Genomic DNA, 23424 nt, shown 5'->3' with positions numbered 1-23424 from the left:
CAGAAAATGTGATTAAGCTTCACTTTTCTCTGTGGTTACAAAACGTTACGGCATTTTCTCTTTCTGCCGCAGAGAGGGAGGTTTGTCCCAAAGCTTGCCACTGTGTTTATCCCCTACACCTTGATGGAGGGTGCTTCATTCAGCTGTGAAGGTGACAGCAAACTCCAATGACTGAGTGGGAGTGGGTAGGGTCCAGTTTTGGAAAGGCCCATAGTGTTCTTTGTAGATGAGGACCTGCTCCTTGTGTAGATTAAAGGGCTCATTGTAAGGCAACAGAAACACAATGATTCTTATTCTAGACTTGTATAGATAGAAAGTGTGTTTATCTGCAGGGACTCTGCCCTCTGCCTGTAGTTTCTTATTTCTTCTTACTTCCTGTGTTTGAGATGTTTATGGTTGTGTACCCCCACAGCGTCAGGTGAGGTCAGGGCAGGCATCCAACAGACACAGCGCCAAAAGCTGCAAATACAGCGAGGCAAAACGCCAAACGAGAGAATCTGGAGTTGGCTTTTACTTGTGTGTTCACAAACAGTACCTGACAATCCTGCATAGTGTTTCTTCAAGGTGGCAACAGGGCTCCATGGCACAGTTTGATCACAATTACCAATATACAATCAAGAATCAACAACTTTACAAGCTAAATGAAACATTTCATCAAACTATATTTTGCTTCATATCTGTCTTCTGCTGTTTGCAAACTAGTCGGTCACATTTGTATATCCTTAATCATGTTAACAAAGCAGAACTTGCAGATATCGTGACTCCAACAGGTGCAAAAGGACAGTGTAATGGCAGCAACAGAAAGTTTGGGGCTGTCTGGGCCTCTGGAGCTGGGGTTGGTGCTGGCTGGTGCTGCTGACTCGGGGTCATCTCTGGAGCTGCTGACTGCTGTCCTCCTTGACATGATCTAGTTATGTCACTAAGACTCCGTTTGCTTCAGTTGCCAATACTAAGAAGAAACAAGTTAGAATAACTTATACTCACTTGTCATATTTGAGTCCAAAAGTATTGTTATTGGTTTCCTAGATTTCTTTGAAGTAAGATCAACTTCTCAGATGTTACAGCGTACAAAAAAGCTTTGTACAAACAGGAACTGATAAAGCATGTGTGTGCCAACGTCAGTCAAACTGTGACCTTGAAATAACACCACCAATTAAACCTCACACAGATAAAGCACAGTGTTTCTCTTGAGATTCATTACTTTATTCCTCTCTGATCTTTTGTCAGCGCATCAAAAGAGTCAGATTCAAAAGGGGAACACCGGCGTCTGAGGGTGACAGACAGCAGCTGCCTTTTACTGTTCAGTTAACCATAAATAGATGTGATGATGTTACTGTAATGTTTTGTGAAATGTGCGAGCTTTGGTGCTACGACTGATTAGCTGCTGAGACTCTGTAGTGCTGCGGTGTGGGAAGGATTTTGTTGTGAATCATTAAATCTCCCACTTTTCCCATATGTGATAATGCTTTGTGTATATGCAAAGAAATTGCTGTCACCTCGACTGACCGATCAGCTGATTGATAAATTCATATACAGTCAGGTTTACAGCCATCTGGAAATCCATCGGTAAAAAAAAAAAATAAATAAATAAATTTTTTCTTCCTTTACCTCTGGAGGCACAGCCCGGAGTTTTTCGACTAACGGAAGTGCAGGGGCCTTGGCGATCGATCACATCCTTCACTTCCGGCGGTGCCCCCAGGGAATCGCTGTGTTGTTTACAAATACCAGCAGAGTTTAGCTATATATCACATTTTTCACGTCACTATATCACCGTGTAGACTAATCTGATGTTTGTTAAGTCTATAAACACAATGACTGAACAAACATTACTATTTCTGTGTGCACGTTTTGTAAATAACAATAATAACATCGTAGATTAGCTGTTAACGTTAGCTGTTAGCGGTGTCTGTAATAACCATAGACTGTATAAAAATAAGGTAATAACTCAATAAACGGTCCGTGAATAAAATAATTTTTCCAGCGGATATCTTAGTTACAACATGATTGAGCTAGCAAAGCAGTTTTGTGTTGCTATGTGTGGTATTTATTCAGTTATGGGAAATCACGATGTCTAGAAAGCATCAGTGGCTGCAGCTGACAGGGACAGTTAGCAAAGCTAACATCAGGACGTCATCTGTTAAAAGCCTCCCGTTGTCGGATACGACATGAAACTACTCCAGTTAGCTCAATCATGTTGTAACTCAGACATCTGCTGGAAATTTTTTATTTTTTTTTCACGTTGACGAGACAGCGGTTTGGGTGGAGCGGTCGCTATGGATGCTTGCTGTTTCTGTAGGTACGCATTTCCTGGGGACGCCTGCACGTCTCGGCCACGCACCCTCCATTGTGATTGGCTAAAGCGCAGCATCGTTCAAACTCAAAGCCCCGCCCTCCCCCCTCTCTAGTCGTCTTTCACACAGGGCTGCCGACAGATTCTACAATGTAAATTGCAGAATCTGTCTTGAGAGATTAGGTTTACAGTGAGTTAACAGTAACATATATGGCTTTAGATCAAAGCTTGTGTCTTATCACTGTTCCTATTTCCTGTGCTTTACTCAGGTGTTTCTCTCTAAAGACATTTTGACCTTAAACTACCTGATTGAATAAAGGTTATACTAATTACAAGTGATTACCTCTAATTATCAACCTTCAGAGGGACTGAGATTTTGGGTTTACATCCTGCGTGTAAATGCACCTTTATAAATTGTGTGCTCAGCTGTGTGTGTGCAATCACCGTTGTTTGCAGCGTCTCTGGGAAGTTTGTTTTTCACACAGTTCTGATTTCCACTCACAGTCCATACAGGTGAGATTCACCTCGTCTCACCACCAGCAGCAATTTATTTTCATTTGATGCAGCTGTGAGTCGTTCTTACATTTCCTTTGTGAGTTGTATTGAAAGACGTCAGTGTGCTTCAACACAACACTCAACAAGCAAATGTTTTTAGCATGTATACTGGATTTTTTTGGAGTAAATTGGTTTCTTTTTTGGTGTGCATAGACTGCAGTTTGACTTTATGTGTATTATGGAATTATAGGACACAAGTACAAGTCATCCACAGCCTTATTTTTTACTTTGTCATAGCAGGAAAAGACGAGACAATGTAAGACAATGGTGGAATATCATTAGGGGCACATTTACTCAATCAGTGTAGCACACCAAAGCACAATTTGAGACGCTTTAATTTGTTCTGAAAGTTAGCTTGCAGCCCAGGATGTACACAAATGAACATAAATACACACAAAAGTACAGGGCTGCACGGTGGTGCAGTGGTTAGCATACTTACCAACAAGATATAAAAGCTTGTCAGTGGATTGTGAGCCTGTGTTACAATTTAAAAACAGTATCATGTCTGGTCAATCTCTTAAAATGTATAATAATAACAATAAACTTTATTTATACAACACATTCAAAACAAAGTGCTTTACATGGTCGATCCCGGATTTAAAGCAATGCAGAATACAAGCAAATAAAATGAGGCAATTTTAAGAAAATACAAGAACAATAAAATAAAATACAGATAGAATGCCAGCACTGAAGCAGATTAGCAAAGCTGGCAACTAATTGCCCTGTAGTTTGCACGGAGGTACAGCAAATCAAACAATTAGATTAATAGAAAACAAAAGAAGACAATAACTTCTGACAACTCAAGATAAAACAATAAAACAGATACGTTTTAATAATTTAAAAGATGTCACTGAGTAGAGTAGGTAGAATAAATGAGAACTCAATTTCTGTTTTACATAAATTACATTTTGGAACTTAAATCACATTTTACTTTAACTTGTAATGGATTATTTTTACACTGTGGTATTTCTACTTTGACTTGAGTTATCTTATCTTATATCTAGTAATAACATTAATGGTGCCTCTGTTTTATTCAGGTTATTCACACTTGTGTCTGTCTTCACCATTGATGAGTCTACACCGACACCTGCTGGCCGGAAGTAGTATTACACCCGATGAGCTTTTATTTTGAAGTGTGGAGACAGGCAGCTGTTGTTGCGCCTCTGTTGACAGTTGGACGAGTGTAAATACAGGTCAGACAAACCCCTTCAGACAGCGGTTTATTTAAGCTAACACAGATTAAAATGCTCTGTAACACGACAGCTACAGTTTGTTTTAAACGGGCGGTTAAATCGTGTTAATTTAGCTCCAGTGTCGCTAGCTAGCTAACTGCTAATCAAGCTAGCTGGTCAACATCTCAATTAAGGAAGTGCTGCACTGCTGTGACTGTTAGCTAGTTTGGTCCGTAACTGCGATACGTTTAAAGGTTTTAGAGGCTTCAGACAAAATGATAATTTAACTAAGGTAAGGTAAAGTTTAATGTCACTAAGGGCAGTTTGAGATACAGACAGTAGTCATGAGAACAGCAAAACAGAAAGAGCACAAAGGGCAGTATCATCACTAAGGTCGTGATTTAATTAGCATTAACATGAAGTTATGTTAACTTTAGCTAGTGGCGAATGTGAACCCTGTAATGATGATGATGTCTCCTACTGGACTCCAGTTATTAAAGCTTATTCATGTACAAATGAAGTGAATCATGGCTGATATTGCAGAAGCTACAGTCAGCAACATAATGCATATTTTAACACCGTGTTAGTGTCTTCAATCTTTAGTCTTTTGGACTATTATCAAGTTAGTCCTTTACCTAAATACAGTTGAATGATCCAGCTCAGTCCTCCTCTGGCTTATTAACAGTGTCTACAGTCAGTCTGTGTTGTCATTAAAGATTTATTATGACCCCCTAATTGAAAATCTTACACTACCAAGTGATGTTTAATATAACAATCAGACATCATTATTGAGACACCCTCCTTTAAATTACTAAGAAGATGGTAACAGTCTCTTGGCTAAGGCCACAACTCCCAGGAGAAAATTAAGTATGTCTTCTGTTTGGAAAATGTTGGAGAATTAGTTATATTTCTAACTAATTGGGCACCTGTTGTGTCATACCTTTTTAAATGACGCTATCTTCTGAGCTGTTTCTCCTCTCGTTTATGTACTATTAAAATTAATTTACAGGCCGCTTTTTGATTGTTACGATCTTTTCTTTTTTTCCTGTGTGTTCCTTTTTACCTATTGTGTATTTCCCTTACACCTGAGAATGGTGGGAACCAAAAATGGACATTGAGAAGATGCCCAAGAACTCCATGGACTCTCATGCAAGCCTTTTAGTCATGGGCTGTATCTGTAAATGTAATAACTGCAGACTGTATTAGAGATGCACCGATCCAGCTTTTTCTGATTTGATACCGATCTCGATGCTGGGGCTCTGAGTATCAGCCGATACCCGATACTGATCCGATACCATGGTTGACCTAAAAAGCTACCTTTACATGTAGAACAGGAAAGACTAGAGGCATCAGGCATTGATGACTACACAGTTCTTTCCTAAGATAAAATGAAACAAGATGAAACAGATTAATGCAATGATGAACTATTTGTTTTTAACAAAAATAAACAATTGTGCAACAGCAGTTGAAATAGTGTGAAATACCTCCACACAGCAGATTCTCTCCTTCGCTCCATGACGTATGACTTCATTTGCGTCGCAATAGATTTAAAGGAAAAGGATCACCTCAGGTATAGGTTGCATTTCCCGATACCCGATCCATCTATTTTGATGGTATCGGGGCCGATATTCGATCCAGATATCAGACCAGCGCATCCCTAGACTGTACTAAACTTCTTGAAAATAAAAAGAAGTTAAAAAAAAAATGGTGATATCGTAATGTAAAAACACTGGTGTAAGTTGACAGTCTAGTATTCAAATGTTTACTTGAGTAAAAGTAAAGAAATATTAGGAAAATGTACTTAAACCATCAAAGGTTATGTGCACAAGTAATTTGCGAGCACAATACTATGTATACTTTTATATTAACTAATTGAGGGAATTTATGCAGTAGCTAATCAAGAGTAAGGCCATTTTAACTACTTAACTTCAACAATGCATCACATTTTCTAAGATAATTGTATGGAAAATCATAATTTGCAAAGTAAATGGCTGTCAGATTAATGTAGCAGATTAAAATGGACATTATTTCCCTCTGAAATACAACTATACTGAGAAACAACAAATTGTTTCTGTCATTTTTCAAGCAAAAACAGTAAAAAAAAAAATCCCAAGTATTTTCTGTTTCCAGCTTCTCAGATGTGAGGATTTGCTGCCTTTCTTGGTTTTATATCTTTGAAAACTGATCATCTCTGTGTCTTGAAATACTAAGGTTAGTTGTTACGAGTGTGGGTAGCTGTGATTGGCATTTCACAGACTAAACGATTAATTTAAAATCTTGATCACGAAAGAAATACTAGTTGCAATTTAGAGAAGAGGAGGAAAGCAGCAGAAAATGACAATACTCAAGTAACGTACTGTACAAGTAGCTCCAGAATGTACTATTTTTTTCCACCACTGGTTTTGTGTTATAACAACAAACACTTTTGAGTGACAGGCATCTTTTCCTCTGTTCCTCATGTCTTACCACAGCACTGAATGCTGCAGATCACAGGATGGACACCAGTGGGAAACCCTCAACTGCACAGATCGTGGTCTTAGCCACCAGCTCAGCCCTGACTGCACTCTTCTACTCCATTTACAAGAACCGAGCTACAACAGTTGCCAGATTAAAGGTCAGCCACGTTTCTGCACACTCTGTCTTTGTCATGTGAATGTCAGCAGTTTGTGAATTTAATGCCTGTTATGTTTCATGTGTTAATCTTGACACACAGGAAGCCAAGAAAGTCTCCATTGACCAGGATCTGAAAAACATCCTATCTGAAACACCTGGAAGATGTGTTCCATACGCTGTCATAGAAGGTGAGTTGGGCCAAATTGAAAGCCTTAAAGACTTAAATTCACCATGCACAGTTATATCAATATTTTTACACTGTCCTGTTTGTCACACGCTGCAGGTGTTGTGAGGTCTGTGAAGGAAACTCTGAGCAGCCAGTTTGTTGATAACTGCAAAGGCGTGATTGAAAGGCTGACCTTGAAGGAGGAAAAGATGGTGTGGAATCGCACCACTCATCTGTGGTAAGTGATTGTGAAGTTTTTTATTTATTATTTGACCAATTTTTAACCAGGTAAGTCCTGTTCAGATTGTTGATCTCTTTCACAAGAGACAAAAAGTTACAGCCAAACAACCACACAATATAAACAAAAAATGAATGTAGAGATATTAGAACACCTGCGCACAATGACAAAACCCAACCGATTCATTCATCCTTGTACTTATGAGAGCTTTAGAGTTAGGCAGAGACCAGTTCACGTAGTTTCAACTCTCTTTGAAGGTAATTCCAAGTGAGAGGAGCAGAGCACATGAAAGCTTTCTTTCCCAGCTCAGTCCGAGCACCAGCAACAGACAACAAAACTTAACAAGTCTTTAGATTTCAGACTGTAGCTACAGTCAGATCTCTGTTCAATCACAGTACACATGTACAAAGGGAGTTTACCCAGTATGGCTTTGTAAATGAACAATTGCAGTGAGCCTATGAAAGGTCAAAGATGGCCAACCAGCCCTGGAATTTTTGAATCATTGTCAATACTTGATTTTATTTATTTGATAGTACAGTTCACATTAGTACCATTTCTGAAAATATGCCACAGTCAGCCAGAAAGGCTCATTTTTGTCTCCAGGCAGGCAACAACTAAAGGCAAAAACATTAAGAATAAAAGCAGCAAGAATGTAATCAACGGTAAAAGCTGTGACAATACAGGGATACAGACAGCTGCTCTGCATGAGACAAAAACACAGCTGTTATGACACATAAAAAACAAAGCAAAGTAATGACAAACAAGACAACAAACAACATGAGAACACCTCAGTGTTTCAGTGTTCTCGAGTGTGATTTCTCATAAATCAGGCTCTGAATGTTGTGGAGAGGGAATAGTCATCGACAGCTTCTCATGTGTTGCAGTAAATTGTTCCAATCCTGAGAGACAGAGGAAAGCAGACTGGCCAAAATTACTTTGTTGGCTTGGAATAAGTCAATCACCCCTGGTTGTGCATTACATGTCCTGTGTTCTACTCTGAGACAAAAACAAATCAGAAACCAAATGGGAGAAATTTAAATGTTTTGGTTTCCTGAAAGTCCCCTTCTTTGCATTTATTTGTCTGCATGCTGTTAGTTCATTTTCATACAACCAATCAAATCTTGGATAAAGCAGAAACATCTCGGCTCTTTCATAGACAGAACAGACGGTCACACTGAGCCAGACGGCATCCTGCTGCACAGCACAAGACTTTGAACAACAACCTACATTAGCTTTCCTGCTAAAGTCTCCTTCTTATCTGATGTACAAACACAAACACAGCTCTTGTCCTGCCCCTTAGTTCGTTGAACGAGTACCCAAACAAACATTCACACTGGAAAAGTTCACTGCTGACGTCAGCCTGCAGACGAGACAGTTAATTAGCTGGTCAGCTTCAGCACATTAAACAGCATGTAAACGCACCTGCAAATGTCACTTCCATCCATTAAATGCTGGTGTGGCCCTTACTCTGAACGCTGACACCGACACACCCCTCCAGCCACTGAGAGGAAGAGGAGTTTTTTGTTCTTCTACAATAATAATAATAATAATAATAATAATTAAAGGTATTAACAATACATTTAAAGACATGTCAGCTTGAACTGGACCAGGCTACAGGCTTGAAACAGGTCGGTGTCACTCCAATTTCAGTGTCTCATTTTAAATGCAGAGCTTATAGTCTGTGTGATGTCGTGAATAATGCATTGACTTGTTGCCGTCAACGCATCCCGACTCCCGCCTTTCATTAATGAAGAGAAATGTTCCACAATCTCTATTTAGCATATGACATATGATTGATTTGGTCTGTACTGATCATTCGGGAAGAGAAGGCACATGTCATAGATTGTGTCACAGATATCTGTTACCGCACTGAAAAGACTTTAGTTGACAGAAGATCGTAGTAATTGTTTTAATATATTAGTTTTTTCTTTTGTTAATAATGAAAATTTGTGTTTTAAATCAGGCTTGACAGACATAATCTAATCTAACAAAGCAAGAACTGAAGCAATAAATCGATTAGTTGATCAGCAGAATTGTTAAATTCTTGTCAGTCATTTAAAAGAAATACCAAAAGTTGGCTTGTAACTGCTCTACAAATATGACAATTTCCAGTTTTTCTCCATTTTATATCATTACAAACTGAATATTTTTAGGTTTTAGACTGTTGATCAGACAAAACAAGATAGTTAGAGATGTTATCCCGGACTCTGGGAAGCTGAGATCGTTGTTTTCTGACATATTATAGATCAAGCAACTCCAGTATTTGATAAATAATCTGCAGATTAATCGATAATGCTTAGTTGCTGCTTTAAACTCGACTTTAGTAACTGTGATTATTTGTGAACAGGAACAACACAGAGAAAGTCATCCACCAGCGCACCAACACAGTCCCGTTTGCCCTCGGCTCACATGACGACGATATCGCTGCCACAGTGCGGGTAATACGTCCACTAGATGCTGCAGAGTTGGACCTGGAGACCACCTACGAGAACTTCCACCCCACGGTCCAGTCCTTGTCCAATGTCATCGGCCACTTCATCAGCGGGGAGCGCCCCAAGGGCATCCACGAGACTGAGGAGATGCTGCGGCTGGGCGACAGCGTCACAGGTGTCGGCGAGCTGGTCCTGGATAACAACCTGATCAAGCTCCAACCTCCCAAACAGGGCTTCCGTTATTTCCTCACTCGGCTGGACTACGACGCTCTTCTCAGGAAGCAGGGGAACAGCGTCCGACTGTGGAGGATTCTGACTATTGTTTTTGGCATCGCCGCTTGCTCCACGCTCCTCTTCATCCTGTGGAAGCGCTACATGCACCACAGGGAGAGCAGGAAGGAGAGGAGCATGCTGGAGGAGTTCAAAGAGCAGCAAAAGAAACGTATGCGTGAACTTAACGTGGACGAAAGCACCGTGTCGCCAACAAGCTGTACTGTGTGCCTGACCCGGGAGCGGTCCTGTGTGTTTCTAGAGTGTGGTCATGTGTGTGCCTGTGCCCAGTGCCATGACGCCCTGCCAGAGCCAAAGAAATGCCCCATCTGCAGGGCGACTATAGACCGAGTGGTGCCTCTTTACAACAGCTAATGTGGAACTGCAGAAATGTGCAATATATCACACAGGAAGTCTACTCAGTCATTATTACGCCGACGATACCGTATGTTATTTTAAAGCTGTCTGCTCAGGCTTGAAAAGGATGATATGTGAACTTTTTGTTGCACTTCTTTTGCTTTTTCTCACTGTCGTGGATAAATAGTAGGCATCTGTGCTGAATCATGACGCAGTCCCATTTCCCATCAAATGTACAAATCAGATTTGGAACCTGTGAAAGTAGAGAAAATGAAATTCCTTCTTTCATTTTGAGAGAGAAAATTAGGTTTCCTCTCACTAAGACACTGACAAGTATTGATGAAACAAATCTTGGTCCTGTATCCAGACAACTATTAATCTTAAGATCATTCTTACAACAGCACTTGGGGGAAGTGCACACACACACACACACACACACACACACAGTAAAGCTCTTACGAAAACACTTTAAAGGTCCAGTGTGTAGGATTTAGGGGGATATATTGGCAGCAATTGAATATAATATAATAAGCATGTTTTCTTGAGTGTATAATGACCTTAAAATAAGAATAATTGTGTTTTCATTACCTTAGAATGAGCCATTTATATCCACATAGGGAGTGTGTCCTTGTCTACGGAGAGTGCCTTGTTGCACCCTCATGTTGCTACAGTAGCCCAGAATGGACAAACCAGACATACACTTTAGATAGGGCCATTTGCTTTTTTGCATTGGCCAACATAGTTCGAAGCCCCTCCACGACTAGCACTGCCACAAAACACTTTAAATCATCAAGTCTGTTTGTTTTGGAGACGAAGAGACCTCTGCGGATAATTCGGCTTCCGTTAAAAACCATCTGAACGTTTGTAGATGTATTCACAAACATTCAGAGACCACGCTCAGAGAGCTCTTAACGTAGCCTAAAGATTTCTAGTGCAACGTCTTAGCTTAGCAGTGATTTAAGAAAGTTCTCAGAGCAACTCTGAGTAAGGAAGGGACAGAAACTTTCCTCTTAGTGAGGACGTGTGGTTTACCCTGTCGCTAGGTATGATGCCTTCATTTAACAGATGTGATTGGTTGCCCTTTTGTGAGCCTGCAAGCTGTGGACGGCCATTAGAAAAGAGATGATGTCATTGTTGGTGTGATCACTCTGCTCATGGAAGGTCGAGACAGGCCCAAGTCATCACTGCTGCACTGTTGTATCTTTTCAGTTTTCCAAATATCTTAGTGCGGTCATCACTCTTGATTTCTGGCATTACAGCGTTATTGCGTTGGGTGGGAGATGTGAGTGGATCTCTAATGAGATCGACCACAAACATTATCCCTGCACAATCTAATCTGTAGTATTTCATTTACTCACTGTCATCCAGCGTTTGAGGAATATTTCTCCAACGTCTTTGTCTTTCTGACATTTTCTCCTCTGCCTCAGAAACTTTGAAGCCTCTTAAAAGTCTTCCTCCCTGCTCTTAACATTTTTCACCTTTGGAGCTCTTTTAAGGGCTGAGACACTCTGTGAATAACTTATCTTTACCAGGAATTTATCAGACTCTTGTCACTAGCTTTGTGAATACAGCCCCTGAATCTTAAGTAATCACAGAAAAAATATGAGCACACATTAGCAGGTGCTAGGCTATAGCGGCCCATCTTTGTCGAGCTGAACAGTGTAGGAGAAACACTGATTTGTGACGGCATTTGTTTGGGTTTAAATCCCCAGGTCTATTTGTTTTTGGGGAGAGGAAGAGATCTCTGTGGATAAATCGGCTCACGGTGAAAACCTCCTGAACAATCACACTAAAGGAATTCTAACTGGGGGAACTTTAAGCTGGTTGCAGTCTTCAGTTCTCCCAAATCTTACACACTTTACCTTTTAAAGTGTCAAGAAGTACTTCTCTGCCAGAAGGTGGTGGTATACTGTATGCTTAAAATGCAGTACATCAGTGAAAGCCTGAATGTAGTGAACAACACAACAGAGTCGTTTCACTCTAAGAGTGATTCAGTATAAAAACAAAGCTTAACTTGCAGCCTTGCTTTGTTTTAATCCACGGTGCTGGGTGGAAGTCTAAGAAAGTCAATTTTGCTGCTGCTAGAATTTGTTACTCTTCACTACACCTTCAACCTCAAATCAGATAAGGGTTGTTTGGACTATCATTCTGTCTCAGTTGCTACATATAAGCTTGTGGCAAACAACATATGCACTGTAATTAAAGACAACAGAAACTAAACCCCAACAACCGAAGTGGCATTTTAGCTCCAAGAGTCGTAATATGTCGGATGAAACAGGAAAAGGAGGATGACAATGGCACGAACTGACACATAAACAAAGGAAATGTCTGTTTTTATGTGTGATTAGTTTGCGTTATTTAAACATCAAGTTTCACTTCAGGCACCATGTACAAAAATATAATGTATGATCATTTCAAGAATGTACAAAGGTATGACGGACATTGGTAGGATGGAATTTACTTCAGCTGAACCTAAGGTGCTTTTGGGAAACAGTGTCCAACTTGTCTTTACATTTGATTTTTGAAGCGTGTGCAGGCTATTCAGTCTGCCTAATCATTCTTTTAATGTTTTAAATTGTGATTTAGCTTTGGTGAGGCCTTGCAGATCGTTAAAAGTTATGTTTTTGCAGACGACCAGTGTAAGAGCTCGAGGAGTGAGGCGGGGTGGCAGGACGATAATTGTACAGGCTTCTGTCAGGTTGTTCCTGGAGAAGAGGGAGCAGGCTGACCCTGTCCTGTTCTTCTTTTGACTTTGTTCTTACAAAGATATGGAGCAGGTGCCTGGCCTCCTCAGAGTACAGGGCGCACATGAAACACTTGTTAAAGTGTACCGTACAGGAGGGACCTCTGTACAGTCACAGCCTCTGATTGTTGGACTTTGAACCTGCTTTTCCTGAGACATTGGCAAAACATAATCATCAACTCTCTGTCTATTTGAAACCTTATTAAAGACAAATGCAATGTTGATCAAATACTGTGGAAAGACTGAGTTACTTTGATATTGTCACGGCCGTTGTGTGAAATAAAAGGAGAATGCTGTTTGAAGAAGATGAAGAGTTCTGCCAGGAGAGGGGGATGTCTGCCTGTGAGGAAAATTCACAACTTGGAACCGGAGAGCATGAATAAACACAAAAACGTGATGCCACATGCTCCCCGATGCAAGCAGCTGTTCTCACTCCCTGCTGGTTTTTTGGCTCCATTTCAAACTACCTGTACAATGAAATGTAGGAACATAATCAATTTTAAATGCCAGTAATCCAAAGGCTATTTTTAAGTGCTCTGCCCTGCATGAAAGGCTCAGTTTGGCTTTGTTTCAGTGGATAAAAAATGAATCTGATAATGATTAGAAGTGTCTGTTTCATAGTGATCCAGCCACATTTTTTCATTTTAAGTCAGTGAGCGCACAAAATAAAACCTTTATTCTACCTTTTAGCTTTTTTAGAAAATCGATGAAGCGCATTTTTAGTCAGCTGAAAAGCAAGGGATGGAGAGCGACTGGAAGCAGGAGAAAATGCTTCAGCACGATTCAATTTCAGGGCAGCAGGGGTGCATATCTGCAGAGAAGGCCATCTTAAGGCAGTTTGAGCACAGAAGAACGCCCTTTGTGCTTCTAAATGATTCTGTATTATTCAGAAAATATCCCATTTTATCAGCCCACATTATGCCGAGAAATCTCAGATGTATTATTTAACATTACACGGGGACCCTGGCGTTATTAGTATTCTGCGGCTTGCCCACAGACATCTATTTTCCAGGAGTGAGCTGATGCCGGTAGGTCTCTGAAGGAACCTGAGCTAAATGTCAGATATACAGTGTAATCAAGCAGGAAGCACATTATGCACTCTCCCCTGTTGGAAGTACTGTATTGATGGCACTAAAAGCCTCACTGTGGCCACTTCACCATCGGGCCCATAACTGACCCTCAGCTACTTACAAATATTCATGCCACTCCTTGTTTTAGTTTCTGTGACATTAATTCATTGTTATTGTTTGTTATGTGTTTTGTTTTGCCATGTTAGCAGCGTGGCTCTACACAACCCAGTCACTAGAAAAGGTGCAAACTGCAGATACATTACATTGACGTGTCATTATGTAGCGGATACATCGAAATTTTATGTTTCAGCACCACTGTGGTTAATGTGTGATTATGCTTAGGCACAAAAACCACTTGGTTATGGTTAGGAAAAGATCACTTTTGTCTTAAATACCCGGCTTTGGTGGCACAATCCCTGCTGGAAAAACAGCAACGTTTCACTAGAAAACACCCACACTGGGTGCATAAAAAGCTGCTGGAGAAACAGTGGCGTGTCGCTACTACACAACCGGTTTTGTTGTTTGTTGGTCGTGAACAGTGGTCTGCAGGTTGGCAGTTGTCTCGCCTCTGTGACACACTTATACCCTATCCACTACGCCTCCTCATGACAAAGTCAGCTCATATACAATGTCGCTTTGAAAACATTGATATGATATGTTTTAAATATAATGTAATCGTGGTTTGCAGAAACATACAATGCTAATATTTTCTTCTGGTGACTAGGTTGCGTCTCCTTTAACCTGTTTATATGCACATTTTCATGGACTTAAATGTCCACTAAAGCTACAGGAAAGACGAAAACATCTGATCTGTGTGGACGGAGTAACTTTCCTCAAACATTCATCAGCCAAAGTCCTGACGTCACATCCCAGCTAGCCTCTGTTCCACTCACTTCTAGAGCTCAATGCAGCCTACGCAGTGTTGCATAGGGAGCTAAGCTACTAGTTAGTTGACATCAAAATGAAGTTTCACTACAGTGACGCTATCTGCAGAGAAATGTAGCAAGCTAAGCTACAAGACAAAGGTAAATGTAGCTTGGTACTTGCAACCTCCAATAACAAGACTTCATCAGTTGGCCTACTGCTCTCTCTGTTCCTCTTTCTTCTTCCTAGTGAAAGCATTTCTCTGTCTTGGCTTCTTCCAGATAACATAACTCCCCTCTCTTCCTTCTTCATACTGTTCTCTGGTCTCTCAGCTCTTTACTCGGCCCTTGTTGCATCTATTTCTCCAGTGTCCACTGCAAATCCACTTGATATATACAGTCTATGGGAAGACGTGAGAGACGCATCAAGAAGTGCAGTGTAGCTAATCAGAGACAGAGTAGGGCTGGTCTTGCCAAGAAAAACTGATAATGAAGCAGCAAGCAGAATAAACTGAAGGATTAGCATGTTGATGTCATGTGGAACTGCTTCATTCATCTACATGCCTTGGTGTAGCACTGGGCTCAGTCACATTAATGATCCTAAATTTTATTATCCTTAGTTTTATGCAGACCTCTGCAGGAAAAAAGTCTGCATTACTTCAGGGCTTTTCCTGGGAAAAATAGCTTGTAACTTTTGTGGATGCTACTGTGCTACTTGGTCAGTTAATTAACTTTGTTACTGAAAAGCTATTTGACTCAGAAAGTAATGACGTTACTACCACACTACTGAGAAACATAGTTAAGTTAGTAACATCGCTACTTGTAGTGACGTTATTGCTCAACGCTGAGCCTATGATTCAGTATTTCTCGCATTTTCTGATAAAACAAGAGCAACAAAAAAAAACATGTTCCTATGGTTTACCAAACTGTTCTCATTCCCAGGTTGTCAAACACTGAAGCTTTGTCACGCCCCTTGGCGTCTCATAGCGATGCAAAAGGCACCTTTTAGTGTATCTACTGTATGTGACTTAACTTAAAAACATTGAACATGGTGATGCATAGATTGTAAAAGATAATGAAAGTAGCCACCGTAACATCACCCATTGGTTTGCGGACTCTCATGTTGTAGCCTCCAGTTAGTTTATAATCCTAGGGGACCACTCTCCCTGGTGAAAGTCGGTGTTTGTTGGATGCCGTTAGACTATAATGGTGGCCAGAAGCGTATCACGCTGACGTTAAAGGACAGCTTTTTTCGTCAGTGTCTGACGATGCAAGTCACTGCCCAAGTGCCGGATTTCAATGACTTCAGGGTAAAACCTGCTGGTGAGCTGTGACATTCAGCCTTGTAAGGGTCGCTAGGACTTTTGGGAAATGGTGTTCATAAAAAGATGCAAAATACAATCAATTTTGAATAAACAACAATATCAGATCAGGGGCCGTATTCACAAACATTCTGAGAACACTCTCAGAGAGCTCCTAGCTTAGCCTAAATACTTTTAGTGTGGAGTCTTAGATTGGGAGTGATTGCGGAGAGCTCTCAGGGCGACTCTGAGCAAGGAAGGGACAGAAACCTTTACCTTAGTGAGGAGGTGTGGTTGACCCTGTTGCTAGGCGTGACGCATGCTTTTAACAGATGTGATTGGTTGTCACAGACACACCTCTTTGTGAGCCTGCAAGGTGTGGACACCCAGTGGAAATGAAATGCACTGCAGACTGTAAAGGTGTTGCCGTAACTGTCAGCTGATGGAAGGTTGAGACAGATCCAACTCATCACTGCTGCACTGTTGCATTTTTCCAGTTTTCCAAATATATTAGTGTTGTGATCATTTTATTTCTGGCGCTATAGCATTAGGAGGGAAATGTGCGTGTATCCCTAATGAGATTGACCACACTTATTATCTCTGCACCATTTTCTCCTCTCCTTAAGAAACTCTGAAGCCTATTAAAAGTCATCCTCCCTGCTCCTGACAGTTTTTCATCTTAGGAGCTCCTTTAAGGTCTAAGATGCTTTGTGAATAACTGTTATCTTTACAAAGACCTTGTCTTAACTTTAAGGGGAAATTCTAAGAAAACGTCATAGTCCTAAGAATTTTCTTAGAAGTTCGTCACCAGGAGCAACTCTCAGTACAAGGAAGCTTTGTGAATATGGCCCCTGATATGGTGTTATATTGTCACTGCACAGTATTTTAATTGTCACACAACCAACTAGGTTAGCCATACAACTGTTTTGATGATGTGTATGGGAATCTCTCCATCTCTACCATCCATCTTACATAGTGTAGACCATCCTCACAGAGCTGCTGACATGGCTGTAGACTCATTAACATTTCTGTCAGATGAATCTTTCATTGAAGCATTGTTGAGCTTTCAAATTTTTGTCACTTGTCGACCACCATACTCTCTAATTATTTTAAAATGTGGCTAAAAATCAAGCGACATTACACTTGTGGAATCATCACTTATCAAGCCACTAGCCGTGCATTAAGAAACTACTCTTTCTCATTGTGCTACAAACATGAAAGCAGCAGCTCTGGTCCAACACCATGGAAACCCTTCAGTCTCTTCCTGCGGTGCTTTTAGCAGCAGGAGCTGCCACTGTACTGACAGTGAGCGAACCATCAAAGACATTCCCTCTATTATTCCCCACTTAAGAGTTTTGAATTTCAATGCCACGAGGACTGTGCAAGACCCGCATGATAAGAGCCGCACACAGGCTCAATGAGGGAGATATGATATTTACAGCATTTACTCTCGGATTTACACCATTTGCATTTTAAAAGAGATCACGTTTTGTTGCACATGTAACAGTTGAATCCTCAGAATTCACAGCACAGCAGTCCTGTTTGACACGCGACATGTCAGATATGTTTTTCTCATGTGTCAGACAAGACGTTGATCTGACGAGCACTAGATTTACCATGTAATCTGGTAAGACAAGCCATGGAAACTGGCTGATAAATTTTTAAGTTGATAATAATTGGTCAAATACACCATAATTCAACACTCTTTAGTATTGTAACATATTGAATTGCTTAAAAATGGCATCAGAAATGGCTTACAAGGATCAAAGTCTTAATCCCTGACTAATTCGTTCATTTTATATTGTGTTTTTCGCTGCACTCAAAGCTCATAAAAGCTCTTTTATACTGCAGGGTAACTGGAATTGGTACCAAAGGCTGCCTTATTACAGAGAGGCTCTCTTGAATCACTACAGTTATACTCGTCTTTTATCCGAAAAGTGGTGTAAGCTGTCAAGGCAGTGGATTGATTTTTCAATTCAATTAGGCTCCAGTCATGGCAGCAACCCTGTGAACCTTTTTTAAACGAAGTATTTGAGTGATTCTCAATAAAAGAACACAGTTTTGATCTATGTTCTTGGTACACAGCTGTGTTGCAATGAATAGAGGGCTACTTTAAAAGGCACACAGTCGATTTAACTTTCATATGAGAGAGACTTTTTTTTAAATCATTTGAGCAAAATCAGTCTTTGGCTAGCTCTCCATGTGAAGTCCTGTCATTATTTTGTATTAATACTGTCTAATAGTTTTCAAGATGAACCTGAGACTACATGGACATACTCTGAGCTGTTGTTCCTTAACCTTTTTAATGTCAAGGAACGCTAAATTGATACAGATTAGGTCACGGACCATTGTTTAATATGGTTTCTCTTCAGGGACCTCCATCTGAAAAGATTTTGGTTGTCAGACATGATTAGGACTTTGTGTATTTGTAAACTACATTTAGGAGATAACCCGAATAGTCATTCTTGAGTCTTACCCACATTAGACTCACTTCTACAGGGAATTAAGTACTGAATATAAACTATTCCCCATTTTACTTGGGACCCCTTGGAAGTATCTCAAGGGCTCTTGAGGGTCCCTGGACCCCTGGTTGAGAGCCACTGCTCTAAGCATCACGCTGTAGGTTTCAGTTTTGGTTGAAGACATGCATGCTGTGGTGCAAAATAGTATTCAAATCCTTGTCTTGTGTGAAAATTGCAATACCACAGTTTAAGAATATTCCATCATAATTCCTGCATTCAAAATCTTACTCAAGTAAAAGTATGATTTATCAACAAAACATACTTCAAGTATCAAAAGTAACTACGTATTTTGTACGTTGATCTTCTTAGTGTTATGATATGTTCCTACTGTATTAATAGATAAATAGCATTTTAAATATTTTAGCCATAGACTGTATAAAAATAATGTGTGTGGCCAACATGACGTCACCCATTGATTTGTGGACTCCTGTTTTGAAGCCTTGAGTTTTGCATTTTGGCCGTCGCCATGCAAACGCTGAACAAGACTTATTTAGGTGACCAAAATGTGAGTGAGTTGGAACTTGATTTGGGACTTGTCTGTCTTGACTTGCAACTTAACTTGGGATCCATCTTTCTCGACTCAGAACTCGTATGACTTGACTTAGGACTGGTCTTTCTTTACTTGGGTCTTGACTTTATACTTGTCTTTGTTGACTTGTGACTTGTCCGTCTTGACTTGGGACTTTACTTGAGACCTGTCTGTCTTGACTTGGGTCTTGGCTTGGGACTTACCTCTTTTGATTAGGGACTTGACTTTGGTCTTGTCTACCTCGACCTGAGACCTGATTCAGAACTTGCCTATTTTGACTTGGACTTGACCAGGGATTTGTCTGTCTTGACTTGGGACTTGTCCGTCTTGACTTAGGACTTGACTCGGAACTTGTCTCTCTTGACTTGGGTCTTGACTTGGAAATTTTCTGTCTTGACTTTGGTCTTCACTTAATACTTGCCTGTCTTGACTTGGGACTTGGCTTGGGACTTTTCTGTCTTGACTTGGTTCTTGACTTGATACTTGTCTTTCTTGACTTGTGAGTTGTCTGTCTTGACTTAGGACTTGTCAGTGATGACTTGTGATTTGACTTAGGACTTGTCTGTCTTTACTCAGGACTTGTCTGTCTTGATTTGGGTCTTGACTTAATATTTTGACGTGGGAATTGACTTGGAATTTGTCAGTCTTGACTTGTGACTTGATTTGGGACTTGTCTGTCTTGACATGGGTCTTGACTTGGGACCTGTCTGTCTTGTCTTGGAATTTGTCTGTCTTGACTTATGACTTGAGTTGGGACTTGCCCACATTGACTTGCGACTTGACTTAGGACATGTCTGTCTTGACCTGGCATTTATCTGTCTTGACTTGCAACTTTACTTGGGACTTGTCTGTCTTGACTTGGCACTTGTCTGTCTTGCCTTGGGACTTGACTTGGGACATGTCTGTCTTGACTTATGATTTGTCTGTCTTGCCTCGGGACTTATCTTGGGACATGTCTGTCTTGACTTATGACTTGACTTGGGACTTGTCTGTCTTGACTCATGACTTGACTGGGGTCTTGACTTTGGGACTTGTCTGTCTTGACTTGGGACGTGATTCGGACCTTGGCTATTTTAACTTGGGACCTGCCTTGGGACTGGTCTGTCTTGACTTGTGACTTGACTTGGGTCTTGTCTGTCTTGACTTGGGACTTTTTGTCTTGATTTGGGACGTGATTCGGACCTTGGCTATTTTAACTTGGGACCTGACTTGGGACTTGTCTGTCTTGACATACAACTTGACTTGGGTCTTGTCTGTCTTGACTTGGGGCTTTTTGTCTTGACGTGATTCGGACCTTGGCTATTTTAACTTGGGACTTGACTTAGAACTTGTCTGTCTTGACTCAGGATTTGACTTGGGACTTGTCTGTCTTGACATATGGCTTGACTTGGGACTTGTCTGTCTTGACTTAGGACTTTTTGTCTTGATTTGGGACGTGATTCGGACCTTGGCTGTTTCAGCTTGGGACCTGCCTTGGTTCTTGTCTGTCTTGACTTGGGACTTTTTGTCTTGATTTGGGACGTGATTCGGACCTTGGCTATTTTAACTAGGGACCTGACTTGGGACTTGTCTGTCTTGACATACGACTTGACTTGGGTCTTGTCTGTCTTGACTTGGGACTTTTTGTCTTGATTTGGGACGTGATTTGGACCTTGGCTATTTTAACTTGGGATCTGACTTGGGACTTGTCTATCTTGACATACAACTTGACTTAGAACTTGTCTGTCTTGACTCAGGATTTGACTTGGGACTTGTCAGTCTTGACATATGGCTTGACTTGGGTCTTGTCTGTCTTGACTTGGGACTTTTTGTCTTGATTTGGGACGTGATTCGGACCTTGGCTATTTTAACTTGGGACCTGCCTTGGGACTGGTCTGTCTTGACTTACGACTTGTCTGCCTTGACTTACGACTTGATTTGCGTCTTGACTTTGGGACTTGTCTGTCTTGACTTGGGACTTGTCTGCCTTGACTTCTGACTTTTTTGTCTTGATTTGGGACGTGAATTGGACCTTGGCTATTTTAACTAGGGACCTGACTTGGGACTTGAGTGCAAAGACTTGAGTCTTACTTTTGACTCGGTGCCATCTCTGAGTGAAACCACCATATATGCCATTAGATACAGTGAATAAGTTAATGTGTAATTTGATAATGAATGAGACGTTCTGGAGACACTTTAAACCAAACTAACATCATTGTTGAGATCATTTTCCTCGCAGCACTCCTATTAGACCATGATGGGGAAAAAAACACAGCTGGTTTCCATGGGAACTGCTAATCATCCCCAAAGTTGAGACAAGATTCATTTATTTTACCCCATGACCTACCTCTGGACCAGCTCCCACCCAGACACAGTCATTACTTATGTTTGTTCTGTGCGCTATTTATGTGCACATTAAACTGCTGTGATACAGAGGCCTGGATTAAATCAGACATCAGCCTCCGTGCTGCGGCCAGAGGAGTTTAAGTAGCTGTAATGTAAGAGAATAATTGACGCTGGAGATTCACTGTCAGACAAAAAAACACAATGAAGACTGTGTGAGTGAAGCTAAAAGAGAGGTTTGATGTTGTTCTGCTGCAGCTTCACTTATCACATTCACGAATCATACATCACACTAAACACTGCGCATGTAGAGTGTGTACGTGTTGAAATCACAGCAATTCACACAGTATATTTTCTCATGCTTTGTCTTATAGTCAGTAACCTAGCAACAGTGCCTTGTTTAAAGTTTTTATAAGGTAATTTTTCTTTGTCAGTATATTGGGTAAATTAATAGACCTGCAATGTTTGCTATTTCTGTATGTCATATCACAGTGCACCTGAATAGACCTCCAGATTTATGTAGCTGTGTGTGTTTCTGTGTGTGTGTGTGTGTGCTCTTCAAAGCATTGTACGCTGTCAGGACTCGGTCTTTTTTGATGTATGATGGCGTGAAGGTGGCTATTAGCACCGCAGTAATGAGCGATCATTTGTCTCAGGCCGCTGTCTGTTTTCTGTCCCTCCGTTTTTCCTTTGCTCGTCTTTTTCAGCTCTCTTTGTCTCATGCTGTGAATGTTTTACCATGTAATGGGATGGATGGTATTTAAACGATGCCTTGACATTCTGATTGACTGACCAATCAAAGGGGTTTCTGACCAGCTCGGCAGCCTCTCCAACTATATTAATCCCCATGTTAAAAATCTTGTGGTGATATTTGACTCCACCTTTAAGTTTGACAACCAAGCTCCTATGTTTTTCTTTGAGACTGTGACAACGGCCATCCTTGAACCTCTCATTGTGCAACATAGGACCACCATTTTAGAGCTACGACCAAACATATTGCCATGTTTCTTTCACTGTGGTCATCTTTTGTCTGAGACAGCCCAAAATCGTACACTGTAAACCAGGCTTTAGCCTCTCTTCACCCACTGCCTCTAAAGTTCAGAGTTGAATTTAAGGTTCACCTGTTTACAAAGCCCTTAATGATCTGGCCCCATCCTACATTGCAGATTTCCTAACCCCTTATTCTACCTCCAGGTCCCTCAGGTAAGCTGACCTGGGGCTCCTGGCTGTCCCACGCTCAGATTCAGCTGTCTGCCCCCAAATTGTGGAACATCATCTCCCTCCCAATTAGATCTTCTCCCTCCCAGCTCTGGCTCAAAGTCCAGGTTCAAAATCTACTTTAGTTCATTAGTGTTTAAGTCCCCCCTAACGTTTCTTTCCCTGACTTGTGCCTGTGTGTGTCTCTGAATGTACGAGCTGTGACAGTTATGTTGCCTCTCATGTAAGTGTCTTTAGCAACTTATTCCTTTTGTACATTGGGAATATGATGAAGAGAGGGGACCGAGCATTGATCCCTGAGGTACCCCTTGTTGTTAGCGATGAGGCAATAATAGCTGTGGAAACTTGTGACTTTGGTGGTAGAGTTATTTTATTACATGCACCTGCAGAGCCGATCATAGCATTAACAGTTATAAAGACACTACAGAAGCTTTCAACAGCCTCAAACAGTCAACAATCATTTATAAAGGCACACACAGCAAGTTGAAAGATACTGCACTATACAACTGACCCAGTACATAAAAAATACAATTTATAACAATTACAGCTGCACTCAACTACTGCAATTACTGCACAAAAACTATTACTACATGACATCTACTGTATTTGTCATTTCAGAGAGCATTTACTGCACTACCGGCTCCAATGTGGCAATTCAGTCATTAAACATCATAACAAACACCTGTGTTCATGCAGAAGGATTTATGCAACTCAGCCTGAGTGAAAAAATGAATAAATACCTGAGTAAAGCAACACTGTGATG

General features: G+C 40.8%; 1 protein-coding gene across 2 annotated transcripts; it reads left to right on the top strand.

Annotated features, from left to right (window-relative positions):
* Window positions 1–3961: 3961 nt before the first annotated feature.
* On the top strand, window positions 3962–12071 carry mul1 (mitochondrial E3 ubiquitin protein ligase 1). 2 transcript variants are annotated; one of them, XM_033628020.2, is made up of 5 exons: window positions 3962–4038; window positions 6489–6631; window positions 6731–6818; window positions 6914–7034; window positions 9382–12071. In XM_033628020.2, the coding sequence occupies exons 2-5, from the start codon at window positions 6512–6514 to the stop codon at window positions 10109–10111; spliced, it is 1059 nt and encodes a 352-aa protein (XP_033483911.1). In that variant the 5' UTR covers window positions 3962–4038; window positions 6489–6511; the 3' UTR covers window positions 10112–12071. The 2 variants fall into 2 exon arrangements, with proteins under 2 accessions (XP_033483911.1, XP_078025928.1); XM_078169802.1 differs by lacking the exon at window positions 3962–4038 and adding an exon at window positions 4171–4309.
* The last annotated feature ends 11353 nt before the right edge of the window (window positions 12072–23424 follow it).

Source organism: Epinephelus lanceolatus, chromosome 8 (genome assembly GCF_041903045.1).
Source record: "Epinephelus lanceolatus isolate andai-2023 chromosome 8, ASM4190304v1, whole genome shotgun sequence".
Lineage (NCBI taxonomy): Eukaryota > Metazoa > Chordata > Actinopteri > Perciformes > Serranidae > Epinephelus > Epinephelus lanceolatus.
Note: the sequence above shows the minus strand (reverse complement) of the source record. Positions and strands in the feature narration are given on the sequence as shown.